The sequence below is a fragment of the Aplidium turbinatum genome, chromosome 4 (assembly GCF_918807975.1).
Source record: "Aplidium turbinatum chromosome 4, kaAplTurb1.1, whole genome shotgun sequence".
NCBI classification, from domain to species: domain Eukaryota; kingdom Metazoa; phylum Chordata; class Ascidiacea; order Aplousobranchia; family Polyclinidae; genus Aplidium; species Aplidium turbinatum.
This window is the reverse complement of record NC_137475.1, coordinates 21,072,588-21,086,335: the sequence shown is the minus strand read 5'-3', so window position 1 is coordinate 21,086,335 and position 13,748 is coordinate 21,072,588. Positions and strand designations below refer to the sequence as shown.

General features: G+C 37.4%; 1 protein-coding gene across 1 annotated transcript in view; it reads right to left on the bottom strand.

Annotated features, from left to right (window-relative positions):
* Positions 1-9,382, bottom strand: part of LOC145768970 (mitogen-activated protein kinase kinase kinase 4-like) — a 202,857-nt gene extending 193,475 nt beyond the window's left edge. The window contains exons 1-2 of the mRNA XM_082580572.1: positions 9,209-9,382; positions 4,317-4,452 (exon numbers count right to left, since the gene is read on the bottom strand). Coding sequence (XP_082436698.1) covers positions 4,317-4,452; positions 9,209-9,382 — 310 coding nt within the window. The remainder of the gene's footprint in view (positions 1-4,316; positions 4,453-9,208) is intronic.
* Between the last annotated feature and the right edge of the window lie 4,366 nt (positions 9,383-13,748).

Below are 13,748 nucleotides of genomic sequence, written 5' to 3'. Positions count from 1 at the left end.
AATCCATCATAAGGTACAGTCATAATAGGGTGGAAACAAATGAAATCAACACAAAATTTTGCATTTTAAAACCTCGACGACACCGATTGTGATGAAAATCACATCATTAGTAAAAATGTATGAAAAAATCATTTTCCAAAATTTTGTTTTTCTACGTTGAGTACTTTTCGAGATAGAGTGATTTGAAATTGTAATCATTTTCACCACTTGATGGCACCATTTTTCACATTTTTACCCATATCTCAGCCAATTTTCATTGTAGAGACATGGTTGATAGCTCATTTGAAAGGTAATTTTAAGCTCTATCAATCTATTTAAAAATAATGAAACTTTATTTAATAATGAAAGAGGAATGTTGTGTTCTTGGTTGTAAACTTCCGACGAGCATAGCAAAAATATATATTTTCAAAATCAAAAATTTGTTTATTTATTTTTTAATTTGATTCTTCTTCTACAGTCATGCAAAATATTGTATTGTGTTTTGACCATTCTGTGTGTTTTTTAATAATTTTATTAGTTATACAGAGGCAGATGATTTAAATTATTTCTATATTTTCGCAATGCTGCAACGTTTTGAAAAATACAAATTCAGCTTGAGGAACGAAGTTGGTTACTGTAGCAGTTTGTATTGCATGTGTCAGGAAATTTTTAAACAATATTATACAACATAGCTTTTTGTAGGTTCTAAAGATGAAATCCAATAGCCAAGATATAATGATAAAAATTCATGATTAAGCAATGACATTGTCGACCGTTACCTTCAGAGGTTAACTATAAGCAAATATAAATAATTTTAGTGGACATAACTCGCTACTAGACTACTAATAAAATATACAAACAATAAAAGCTGGTCACTTTATTTGAACAAGTCAAAAATATACAATATACATACATTACATCAGTGTTCCCTCCAAGGTTTTAATAATATTAATTTCTGTTACAGGGGAAATCCACTCAAAGCTAACCAAAAAATCCACACCTTACAAACATGCCAATGAAAATTATGCAACTTTATTTGATTGGAAGTAATCATCAAATCAATTTTGGTGATTAGGAGGTGTGCTTACGTCATTGGGTGGGCATGGCTCTATACTTTGCATGCAAAATTATAACATTATCGCGACAACGAAGTTCTGGCACAAATTCCAAGCAGCAGCTATTTCATAGCAATGCATTACCTTTCATTTTAAACCACGAAAATCGAGTACCAGTATGCCAAAAAAGCATGAACACTGAATCTTTGTTATCGTGATCGTACTGTTAATTTGCATGCGAAGTAGAAAGTACCGGTACTGTAGGCTATAGGGCTATGTCCACCAAATGACGTATCGTAGACACACCTCCTAATCAACAGAATTGATATGCTGATTGATTTCAAATGAAAGTTCTAAGTTGCACAAAACCTTAAAAACTTTTAGATGTAGTCCTAGAAAATTGCTTAAAATACATAGTTTACATAAATAACTGACTTTGGTGGGAACACTGCATTACACGTTAGTTCACTGTTCAAGTTGCAATTGACGTTTTAAAGCTAGCATCTGTTCGGCATGCAACAACTCGTTACCGGTGAGGGAATATGTCCTTCCAGAGCTTGAAGTAGTTTGAGGATCCACTGATGAAAAGTAGAGAATTGCGTAGCACTATCAGAACATCATCTTTTCTTGGAAATGAAAATGATGATACAGGACCATGTGGATGCAGAAATTTTAGTTCAAGCTCGTCATTACTCATGAACTTCTTCTAAACATATGCTAGCCACCAATTCTTCTCATACACACATGTAACATATGAGGTAATTTCTTCCCATTGTAAAATTTTTGAACTGTGTTTGTTGTTGATTGTAACGGTGGAAAAATTGGATGACGATGAATACTCTTTGACCATCAGCTTCTCAGTAGATTTCGTCAGTGGTTCAAAGAAATGTAATTTTTGTGTACCTGGAATCGGGTTTGCATGGGAAAACTTTCTTCAAGGTCCGATGCATTTTGTTTAATTTCTTCATCCTCAACACACAAACATTTCACTTATTGTTAAGCTCTTTTCTGCCCAAACAAAAAGTTGCGTTGGTGTTTGAATATGGTCATCAGACACTCTTTGTAGGCTGGCTTTGGCAGCCAAGTGTTTTATGGTACCTCCTACTCCATCACAGCGGCCTTTTCTATGTGATGGTAAAATACAGTAGATTGCCTTTTTACAAGAAACTTAAAAGATTGCAAATATTTGAATAGATGACGTTGAAAGGTGTGAACAGTTACAGTATTGTGTTGAAGAGTATCAGAAATTATGGCCAAACAAATGTGTTTCAGAAAAGTAGATGGATCTTCAGCAGTAGGGAAATTGTGGTAAATTACAATGGGTGAATGGTAGCTTGCATATTTGTCCATGTCCAATGATAACATTGAGCAGCATCTTGCACAAAAAAGAGTAATTTTCAGCAAAAACACCCAAAATTATAACAGAGCCAATTTGAGCCAATTTTAACAGAGCCAATTTGTTGTTTGATTCGATTCAAACTTGCAGATTGTTGCTTAGCTATAAAATCATGTCTTTGAAGGATCAATAGTTTTTCCAACAGGCTCTCTACAAATTTGTCTAGGGGTCTATTAAGGTTTCCAAATGTGTGCAGTCAATAGTTCAGTTGTTTTTATATATTTATTTCAACAGACACCCATGCTTTGTATGTGATTGAATCAACGAGCAGGTTTTCTTCAAATATTTCCGTGATCATACGTTTTAGGTCATTGATATGACTACATTTATCGCATAGGCTAGTTCAAGAAAACATTTTGGTTGAGCACTGAGCAGGGTTGCAAGCTAAGCCAGCAAGTAGGTGTTTGTAGCTAACTATTGTAAAGAAATGATTCAAATTAACTTTTGAAGCATTGTTTGCACGATGGAAAGAACACAACCGTATTAATGTGCTGCCAAACATCATGGCTATCGATTTTATGCTGGCTTAACCAGCGCAAACTATGCAATAGCCAATAAGTAATATATTTTTACATCTGACTGATAGTTTTGTAGTAGAAAGCAAACATTGTTTCAGTAGATCAAGATTCTAGAAAGGCACACTGCATTGTATATGAACACAACATTCCTCTTTCATTATTAAAAAAAGTTTCATAATTTTTAGATAGATTGATAGAGCTTAAAATTATCTTTCAAATGAGCTATCAACCGTGTGTCTGCGATGAAAATTGGCCGAGATATGAGTAAAAATGTGGAAAATGGCACCTTCAAGTGGTGAAAATGACTAAAATTTCAAATCACTCTATCTCGAAAAGTACTCGACGTAGAAAGACGAAATTTTGGAAAAATGATTTTTTGTTACAGGGCTTCAAATCATGTAATTTTCATTAAAATCTGAGAGATTCGGGTTTTGGTGCTGTGTTGATTTCATTTGTTTTTACCCAATAGGTGATAATTAACGACCAAGGTCTAGCAGCTTTACAATTGTTACCTTGCACACAGTCAATAATGTTTAATCTTATGCATTGAAGCGTCAAAACGTTACAGTATTGTATTCTCTGACAGATGTGAGAATTGCAGCGTGGACTTCTCTATACCAAGTTCTGTGGAAAACTACAAGGATGTAGATTTCCGCTCCCGCGGTATCAAGCAAAAGCGTTGGTTCATAGGGTTGAAAAGCTCCTTGAAGAGACATTTGATAGGAACAGTCCATGCTCGAAAGACATCGCAGTACACCCACAGAGAAAAGGCGGCTGCCCAAAGAAAATCAAGGCTAGAACGAGTCGCTTATATCCTGAGTTTTGCAATGTTGTACAAAGAGGCTTTTTTGCTTTATCTTCGCTGTGTTTCTTGGTAACTTGCATGTTTCGCTCCTCGGAATGGCCCGTTTCGGTGAGTCCGATTCGGTGAGTCTGATTCGGTGAATCCGATCCCTATTCGGTGATTTTTGAATTTTTTTTTTTAAATAATCGGGTACCGTAGCCTAATTATCATTGCCGTTTTAGGGTTAGGGGTTAGAGGTTAGGAACTCACCGAATCGGACTCACCGAATAGTAGCAGACCCTTCGCTCCTAACTGTGTTTGCATGCGGGTACGTGCAAACCATTAACGTACTAAGCCAAAGGAAAAATTCTCTATCACACAGTAATTCACGGCCAAACGCTTATAATCTGACTCTTGTGACGTCATACCACTATTTGGCAAACAAATGCAGAATTTTTGGTGGTTCGACAAGAAAGAAAAAATCGCAGCCCTGGCTAAGCGATGCACATAAGTGGCGCAAGTAACCTATTGATAGTGTACCTGAGAGCTTTATCAATTTCGGATTAAGAGACAATGATACAAACCTGTAACAATGGTTGAGGTTGATTTTAAAAAAAAATGAAAGTTTTGAACATGCATTATAACTTCTGGAATCTTAGAATATCTCGTGCGTACAAGCCAGCTGTCATGCTCCATCACTGTTTTTCCTTTTTGCCAAGCCTGAAAAATAGGAAAGCTTTCAGTAATCAAAAAATTGATGTACGGTACCGTATTGTGAAATGAGATGAAACCATGCATTATTCAAACCTGTTATAAAAATGTTGGAAATCTCACAGCAATTGCATCTGTCCAGTCAAATAGTTCAGACAAATAAACACAGAAAGACGTTTTTAATATCTCACAACTGACATATAAATTATAATCAACTAATTAGTTCAATATTTGAGTTATATATACATTTATTGAGTTCCATTAAGGATCTGGAATCTCCTGACTATGAAGCAGCAGGCCAGCGATTCTCCATAAAGTAATGATTCTCCATAATTATATCAGTTCAGTGTTTTTTAGTAAAAATGCATGGAGAATCAGCAGAACCCTATTTTCATGGCATATGCATTTCGCTTTACTACTGTAGAGCAGCATTAGTGCCTAAAAAGCAAACATACGAAAGCATTACCTAAAAGCTAGCGCTAAATAAATCTGCAGTAGTCTAACTAAGATACTGGCCAAGACTAACAGGTACAAACATACACTACAGACTACAGTACTGCGTAAAAATTTACAGGCTGCATAAAAAACTTATAGGCAAATTTAAACTAAACTACACGACACACGTACCTAACTACTATGACAAAATAATGATGAGAGACAATGCGCAAAAGCAATGTTGAGAGTCGAATGGCTAAAGCAATACGTACAAAATGAAACCGTGCAAAGATAGCACATTAAAATAAAAGTAAGTGACAAAATATGGCAAAAAACAATGGGCCCATGACCTAAGTGTTAAGTGCAAATCAATAAGATAGCGCAGCGATAAATTCACAATGAAATGAAACTGGAAAAGCAGGACTAGCGAACCGAAACCTCTACTTCAGTGCTCCGCAACCGGTGTGCCGCGGGATAACTATCATCAGAAAATACTTTTTGAAAAGAAAGGAGTTTTTAAGTTTTAAAAATTCGCGCTTTACCACTGCAAGACAACTCAAACTCTAGTTAGACTTCCCACAGTGCATTTATGATGCTTTTGCCTCACAATTGAAGTTTTCGCAATGGGTGGGCTGCCCTAGTGTAAAAAAAGTCTGGTTAACGTGGTTATAGTGTGTTTTTAGAACGGAATGGCCCGTTTCGGTGAGTCCGATTCGGTGAGTCCGATCCCTTAACGGGGGATTTTTTCAATTTTTTTTTTAAATTATCGGGTACCATAGCCTAATTATCATTGCCGTTTTAGGGTTAGTGGTTTGGGGTTAGGGTTAGAGGTTAGGAACTCACCAAATCGGACTCACCAAATCGGACTCACCGAATAGTAGCAGACCCGTTTTTAGAAGTCAGACTAGGTCATTTCCAATTGTCAACCAGCAGTGTCTAATAAAAAATTTCGTTATATTTTCTTAATATTAAAAGCATAGCTGCTAAGTATAGTACGTTTTGTCAATGGCAACTCCATAACAAACGAGCATTTATTTTGCAAAGAACTTCCAGAACGAACGACTGGCCAGGAAATTTTTAGAGTAACCAACGATTTTTTCATAACCCATGGTCATGCGCGCCGACTTCCGGGGGGTGGCGCCCCCCGTAAATTTATGGTTGAGGGGCAACAAAAATGGCTATTACAAGTGGTGTTTCAAAGATAAAATACTTCGCAAAAGAGATTTAGATCATTTAAAATTTTAAACGGACTTACAAAATGCCGAAAAACCACGTTGCTCTTGCCCACAAAACAGCAGCTGATCGCACGGCTTTCTCTGTAACGTAAATTACTACTGAGATGCGCACAGCACGCACACTCACAGTCACACACTGCTTATCTTCCGCGCGTGAGGAGCAACTTCAAAGTCAAAATGCGTGGTTCTATACATCTCAGTCATACACTCATCAATATATGCTCCTGCTTACGCTGAGTAACTTACGCTGCTGAAATAGTCACGTAACTATTCACGGCAATATTAAGTAAACTAGCTAAATTAGACTCTTATTTTCAACGAGGTCTTCCCGCTGTGAGATCAATTATGATTCAACAGAACGCATTGTTTAGTTCGCAATGTGTGAGAATTAAATCGAAAACCGATAAAAGAAAATGTGTTTAATGGTAGCAGATTTTGCCTGCATTTAACGACGTCTCTTACCGCTATTATCACCAAGCCAACCTGACATTATTGTTTTATGCGGCCGCTAAGGTTTCACATCGACTTGAACGATCATGGAATGTTATGTCATAAGAACGATTATATCCTACACGCAAAAAAAAAATTAATCTCTTAAAACACCTCTTTCTGCTGTTTTGTCTCGTGAACTTTGCATATTGCTCAACAAGTACATAAAGTTTAGAACTGACCAGAAATCATTAAATTTGAAAATAAAGTTTGAATCACTGCAAAGCAATGATTTTGCCACAGCAAAAGTGCCGAGCTGTGGAGACAACAGCTTGTCCCATGTATAAGTTGCACCTGCCTTTTTGAGGTGAAAATCACTTGCAAACATCTCCGCCTATACTCGAGTATATACGGTATTCGATAAAAGACTATAAAGACTTTTAATAAAAAACAGAAGAGAAAACATTTCGTCGTTATTAACGCTTTTTTTTAAGGTAAGTAATTAGCAAAACGAGGTTAATAAAACTGATGGCGGGTTTCCACTCTGCTTGAGATCATGATTTTTTGCGTGTTATTTCGATAACTTCACTGTCTTGATCGTTGTTATTCACTCGCACGAAAAGGAAATGAATCGGCCTGTTTTCCAACTGTTTCAATTATGAGCTAACAATATCAAAATATGACTAGGCATACTGCATGCGTAAAACTAATCGTTTCAAGCAGCGGTTCTGATAAATTCGGTTTGCGACCTAGGTGTCAATATTAACAAGACAGTAAGCCTAATCAAAAACTATTTTAATTGAGTAAAATAGCGTTATGGTTATGACGTCATCACCTTTCTCACCCCCCAAAGTTTTTTGAAAAGTTGGCGCCTATGCCAATGGTATCCATTGGAATAACTGCATCAACGTTTGCACAGATGGTGCTTCAGCAATGGTGGGTGAAGGAAAAGGTTTTTTTGCAAAGGTAAAGCGTCAAAACCCAGCAATTCAACTTACGCGGTGCTGCTCACAGGGAAGCCTTGATGGTCAAAAATTTGCCAATGGAGCTGAAAAAAACAATAAACGACTGTATCAAAATTGTTAACTTTATTAAAGCAAGAGCTTTGAATTCAAGAATTTTTTCATTGCTATGCGAAGAAATGGGATCAGAACATCAATCACTGCTATTTTACACTTCTGTGCGTTGGCTTTCTCGAAGAAAAAGATCTCGCAAGACTTTTCGAGCTAAGGCATGAAATAAGTCAATTCTTATTAACTCAGAACAACCATGATTTGTATAAACATCTTGAAGATAATCATTGAATTGCCAAACTTGCATGCATGGCCGACATATTTGAACACTTCAATGAACTCAACATCAAAATACAAGGCAAAGGTGAAAATATGCTGATTTGTTCTGATAATATAAGAGGATTTAAAGAGAAAATAGTACTCTGGAAAAACGAGTTAAGAAGAGGATCACTGAAAATGTTTCCCAAAAGCAACCTAAATAGTATTGAGAAAGAATTGGTGTTTGATTTGGTCAAAGAGCACTTAACTTTGTTACAAGAGAAATATGACCATTACTTTTTCACAATTAACACAGAACAATACGATTGGATCAGAAATCCTTTTGCGGCTAATGCTGAAATATCAACGCAAGACTTGATTTTGCCTGTTAGAAAAAACTTCCTTGAACTATGAAATGACAGAACTTTGAGATTAAAATTTAACGATGTTCAACTTGATGAGTTTTGGATTTATATTGAAGAAGAATATAAGCAAATTTCACAAGCTGCAATTAAAATTCTGTTCCAGTTTTGCACCACTTATTTGTGTGAATAAAGTTTTTCTACCTTGGTATTGATCAAAAACGATAAAAGATCCTGCAAGAAATTGATGGTGAACTTTGAGTTGTTCTTTCAAATATTAAGCCGAACATACAGCGACTGTGCTCATTAAAACATTTTGATAATGTGTCGGCCGAATTGTGCCGCAGAGTTTTAAAGAGTTTTTAAGTGTGCCGTAAATAAATAAAGGTTGCGGAGCACTGCTCTACTTAACAAAAGACAAAATCATTCTCTTGATGTTAATCGAAGATTTGATCAGTGAAGCCAACTTGTCTTCGCACATGTCCAAATCTGCAGCGGGTGGCTTTTCAACAAATGTTCTGTGAAACAGTCTGCGATAGGTGGTTTTGTGTTTATGTACAAAGAGTGGCGGGAGACGTAATGTTTGAGTAATACCGTCTTATCACCTCCTGGAGTCAGGACTGGTGTCAAAAGTGTTCCATGCGGACCTATGGCTGGACCACCTGGTAGAAAACCGATTTGAAGTTTGGCCAACATATTGTTCCGAGCAAAGTTTAGAGGAGGCAATATATATCCCGTAGTCTCTACAATTAAGGTCTTGTCGTAGTTTGATTACACTAAGCTTAGATTGTATTACCCGGGTCCAAGGAACCATATTTTTATTGTGTACGGTAGTTGCGGAAATTACCGCACAAATCACAATATTCACATGGTTTCACAGCCAAGTGTAATGAAGCAAAATGCATACATGCCATAAATAGGGCTCTGCTTATTCTCCATGCATTTTTAATAAAAAACACTAAATATAACTATACATGTACACTATACAGTACCAATATAACTATTTTAACATCTACTCATACAATTAAATCACCTGTAACTCAAGCCAAATCATGTTGTTCCACTGTTGTCTGAATTTATCTGTAGCAATATTTAAATTTGCTTTATCAGGACTTTCATTACGTTTTGTGTCAGCAACTAGCATGCGAAGTCCACGAAAAAATTGAAGACGATAGTTTTGCACTGCATTGTGTTTATAACGTGGCATCTTCAATAGCCACAATAACTTTGTCCTATCTTGATATGTTTGCAACCCTTTATGATATTATGACTATAACAATAAATTATACATAAATTATACAATAAACAATATATCAATAAGCTACCTAATACTAGAGATCGACCGATATGACTTTTTCAGGCTGATACCGATATAAATGAAATTTTAAGACGATACCGATATCAACTACGAAAAATTGGTTATGGTACCAAAATTATTAAGCAACAAACCAGTCCAAGAAAGTTTAAGCGTTGGTTGTTGTAATGGAAAAATCATTCTTAACACTAATTACAAAAAAAACACCAAACAAAAAGAAACAACCAAATACTTGGCTTGCAGAATTTTATATGCAACAAAAATAATAGTACCGTACACTTTCAATACCTTTTTAATTTCGGCGGCTGACATATTGCAAATAAGCTTACCTACAATACGCTACAACTTAAGGCCCGTATTTTAAAACCCTACTCGACTTCAAGTTTGACTTAATTGAAAATTTCACTTTGAATGTAATGCAAAACCGATTTTGCAAAATGCATCTTTTATGATGCATCATGTCCAGCAATTTGCTAGTTACAAAACGTCAAGTTAAAGTGGCATTTTGGTATTACACTTTAGCCAACTTCATGAGATCGAATTTTTAGTCAAGTCCGACTTGAGCTCAAGTAGGGTTTTAAAATATTGCACTTAATGTCTTTATTTTAACTACTACTACCAGCCCATCAGTTTTCTTCACAAAGGCTCATCATGCTCATGCTCAATATGTATCTTTTACATGGGCCGCCAATCTGCCATTGCTCATATCTTCCACTAACCTATTTGATGGTTGCCAGCTGGTGCAGCCTCGACTACTTTGGGATACAAGTTGGCGAGCTAGAAGCTGTCCTTTCAAAGTTATTGAATTCATTTTGTTTCGTTTGGAAGTTTTCACTGAATTCACCGAGCTAAAAACTCTTTCCACTGCAGCTGTCGGGTGTGGAACAAGAAAGAGCCTAAGCGTGGAAAATGAGATTCGCCAATTCCATTTTTCAATCTTTTTGCATAGTTCCAGAACTGAGGTGGAGTCATAGAAGTGGCGTCACATGTGTACTGGATTTTCAACACATTGAGAAGTTAATCCCATTCTTCGCCCAATGCATCCAGTTCCTTTTCATCCAGCAAGTGGTGAAACCTACGAACCAAAAGTAGAATAGATACTAGGCGGATCTGATCAGAAGCCATAGCCAAAACTGCGTCCAGCACACAAAGCATTTTTATTTCTGAAAGATTAATCCGTTTCTTGATCTGACAGCAGTTCCACCAAAAAACTCGGAGCTGGTATACAAGTCCCCCCCCCCCCCCCCCCCCCCCCTTGGTACCTCATGACAAAGACAGGACTCGACCAAACATAGGCCTATAGGGTGAAACTACTTTACCTTTGCTTTACTGTTCACACACTTCAATCCACATGTTTTGGTCAATTCCTCTTTGTCATGAGTTACCAAGGGGGGGAGGGGGGACTTGTACACCAGCTCCAAAGACTCAAACAATCAGTTTGTACTTAGTCTCAGTCTTCGAAATTAGCGGCGGCACACGGCAATTGCCGTGGTAAAAGCCGCCGCAAACCTGGGTTTTTTTTTTCGCTGACACTTTTCGGTCATTTGTCCGAAATGACTTGAAAAAATTCGGTCATTTTTTCTGAGGAAAATATTTCCTTTCAAGTAGCTGATACAAACCAAAATTTGCACTTCCTGACTAGCTACAGCATAGGTGCCAACTTTTTATGATGTATTGATACATAAAACAATAGATGAACTAGCGATCGGCAGCAGGACAACATTTTTTGAATGCAAACCGTCTGCAGACGTTGAATCAATGTAAAAATGACTGATTTTGCTGCCTGCGACATAGCAAAAATCTACCATTTGTGTCGATTCAATGTCATCAGATGTTGAATGCACCCAAAAACAACATAATTTGCTACGTAGACGGAGCGTGCGTTTAGCTTTACGCGCTTGCAAACAGACTCGATGTTGCTTTCGAAAGTCGAAACCTCTGCAGTGAATTGTCGCGGCAGTGAACCGCTCGCTGTGAAAATAAACTTGAAGTCTCGGCACAACGTAAACACCAACCAACGCAACAAGGGCTGGTACAAACCGCATTGCGCACATGCGGAATAATCAACGCAACAACGGACTCGCGCAAACTGCATGGCGCACACACGACCGTTGCCATAGAAACCTGATCAAAGGCGGGAATATGCGCATCTTTTGTTTCATCTGCAACACGAAAACAGGTCAACCATAAAGTTGAAAGCAGGTCAGTCATAAGTTGCGATATTGTAGTGAAAAGGGAGCTATAATCAAACGTCTCTCCGTAACTATTTTTCAAGAGCTGTTTACGGATGTCAGCAACTTCTAAATTTATTCAAGGTGACGTGCTGTTGAATTGATGTAAACGTGAATGATTTTACTTTCAACAGGTACATTTTCAAGCGTATAATCAAGTTAGTACTTGCATTCCATTTTCAAGACATTGTCATTCCATTTACAGTATACCTTTTACTTTTTAGTAAACCTTTTCGTCTCTTGTTTCATGGTAATAAATCTAATTCGTTGCTAAACTTTATGTTGTGCTTAGCTTAAAGAGTCGCAGTCCATCAACCGCTAGTTTACGCAGACGCATGGCATGTGTTTGCTTAACCGAAGTGGTCGAGTTTTGTTTATAATAATTAACGGTACCGATAGGTCGAACGTAGCGATAACTCCGAGTGTGGCAATAAAAGCAATCCTAGTGTGATGATTGATGACATAATTATGTCTACCATCTGCGTGACATTTTGCTGAATTTACGTTGCTGCTGATGAAACACGCTTTCGCCCCCACGGCCAAAAAAATAGTTAGGCGCCTATGAGCTACAACATTAAGTTTCGCTGAGAAACGTTGTCGTGTTTTATCTGAGAAAACTTTCTTCAACGTTCATCAGCAAAACTCAACCTTGCAACACCCGAATTGACTATATATTTTTCGGACATTTTGACCGAATTGACTATATTTTTTTCGGACATTTTGCTAAAAAATTGGTCAATGACCGATAAATGACCGAAAAAAAAACCCAGCCGCAAACGTCATAATGGCCATTCTGCTACGGCAATAAAAATGCCGTCGCAAAATGAGCGCTTAACTAGGACAAATTTGTTCAAAATTTTTTCCTGTTTGATTTACTCGCAGCGTGAGTTTAATCAGCAGAAAGATCGCACCAAGACCTCACCTCGGACTATTTTACTCACTCATACAGTCTTCAAAATTAGCATATTTTTACTTCGCAAAAACGTTGACGAGGCCAAACGGCAAAAGTTGAAATTGCCTCGGCAATTGCTGTGAACGTTTATTACGAAAAAATTGTGCCAAAACATGTAAAACGAGAGGAGAAAAAAATAATCGAATAATGTATCACGACCGCACTGTTTGATTTGTTGTGACGTAATAATACCAAAAGTAGCGATAAAGCGATACGCACGCTGTTACGGTGATTCACGTTATAACTCATTGGGGGGGGGGGAGGTAAGTTAATTTTGGGTTGATTCAACGTTCGAGTCAGCACAAATCGATTTAATTTTCCCGGCCAGTTATATCGCGTAACAACAATGCCCAATAAGATATTTACGTTTTTTTTTACATTAATTCGACATCTAGCGACGTTAAATTATCATGAAATAACGTTAATTGCTCAATCAGGTACCGATAACAAATCAATAGCTCCTTGCGAGAAGATTGCCTCGATTTACGTATACAGTACACTAACATAATTTCGGCACAATTAGGATACTGCGAGCAACACAAAGTCTGTTGGATAAAGAACTAGTCAGAATCGGAATCATCGGAGGATGAGGTTGTCGCGTCGTCACTGGAATACTTAAAGACGCAAAACTGCCCGTTCATGAACGCGCGATGCCATATGATCGGAACCATTACTTTTCTTTACTGCCGAAAAACCATTTATCCAATTTTGTACCACTTTTTATATTCGCAACGACACCTGTCAAAAATAAGCATTCAATGAAAGAATAACTTTTGCGTAACAATTAAGCCAGTATTTATAAGGTTGCAAACTTTTTACAGTTCACAAGAGCATTGTCAGCGTATAAAATAGCGTGCATGATGCTCTGGGCTACCGCCGTGTGACACACAATGAAGAAGAAGCGCATACAATTTCTTTTGATTAAAGCATACGGCAATTGCCGCCGCAACCCAAGGTTTGTTGATTTGGCGACGGCAATGTTTTTGCCGTCGTAGATGGAAGCTAATTTCGAGGGCTGTAGTCTAAGCGTAAAATGCGAAAATATAGGGCCGCCTGGAATAAATTGCGACCTTAA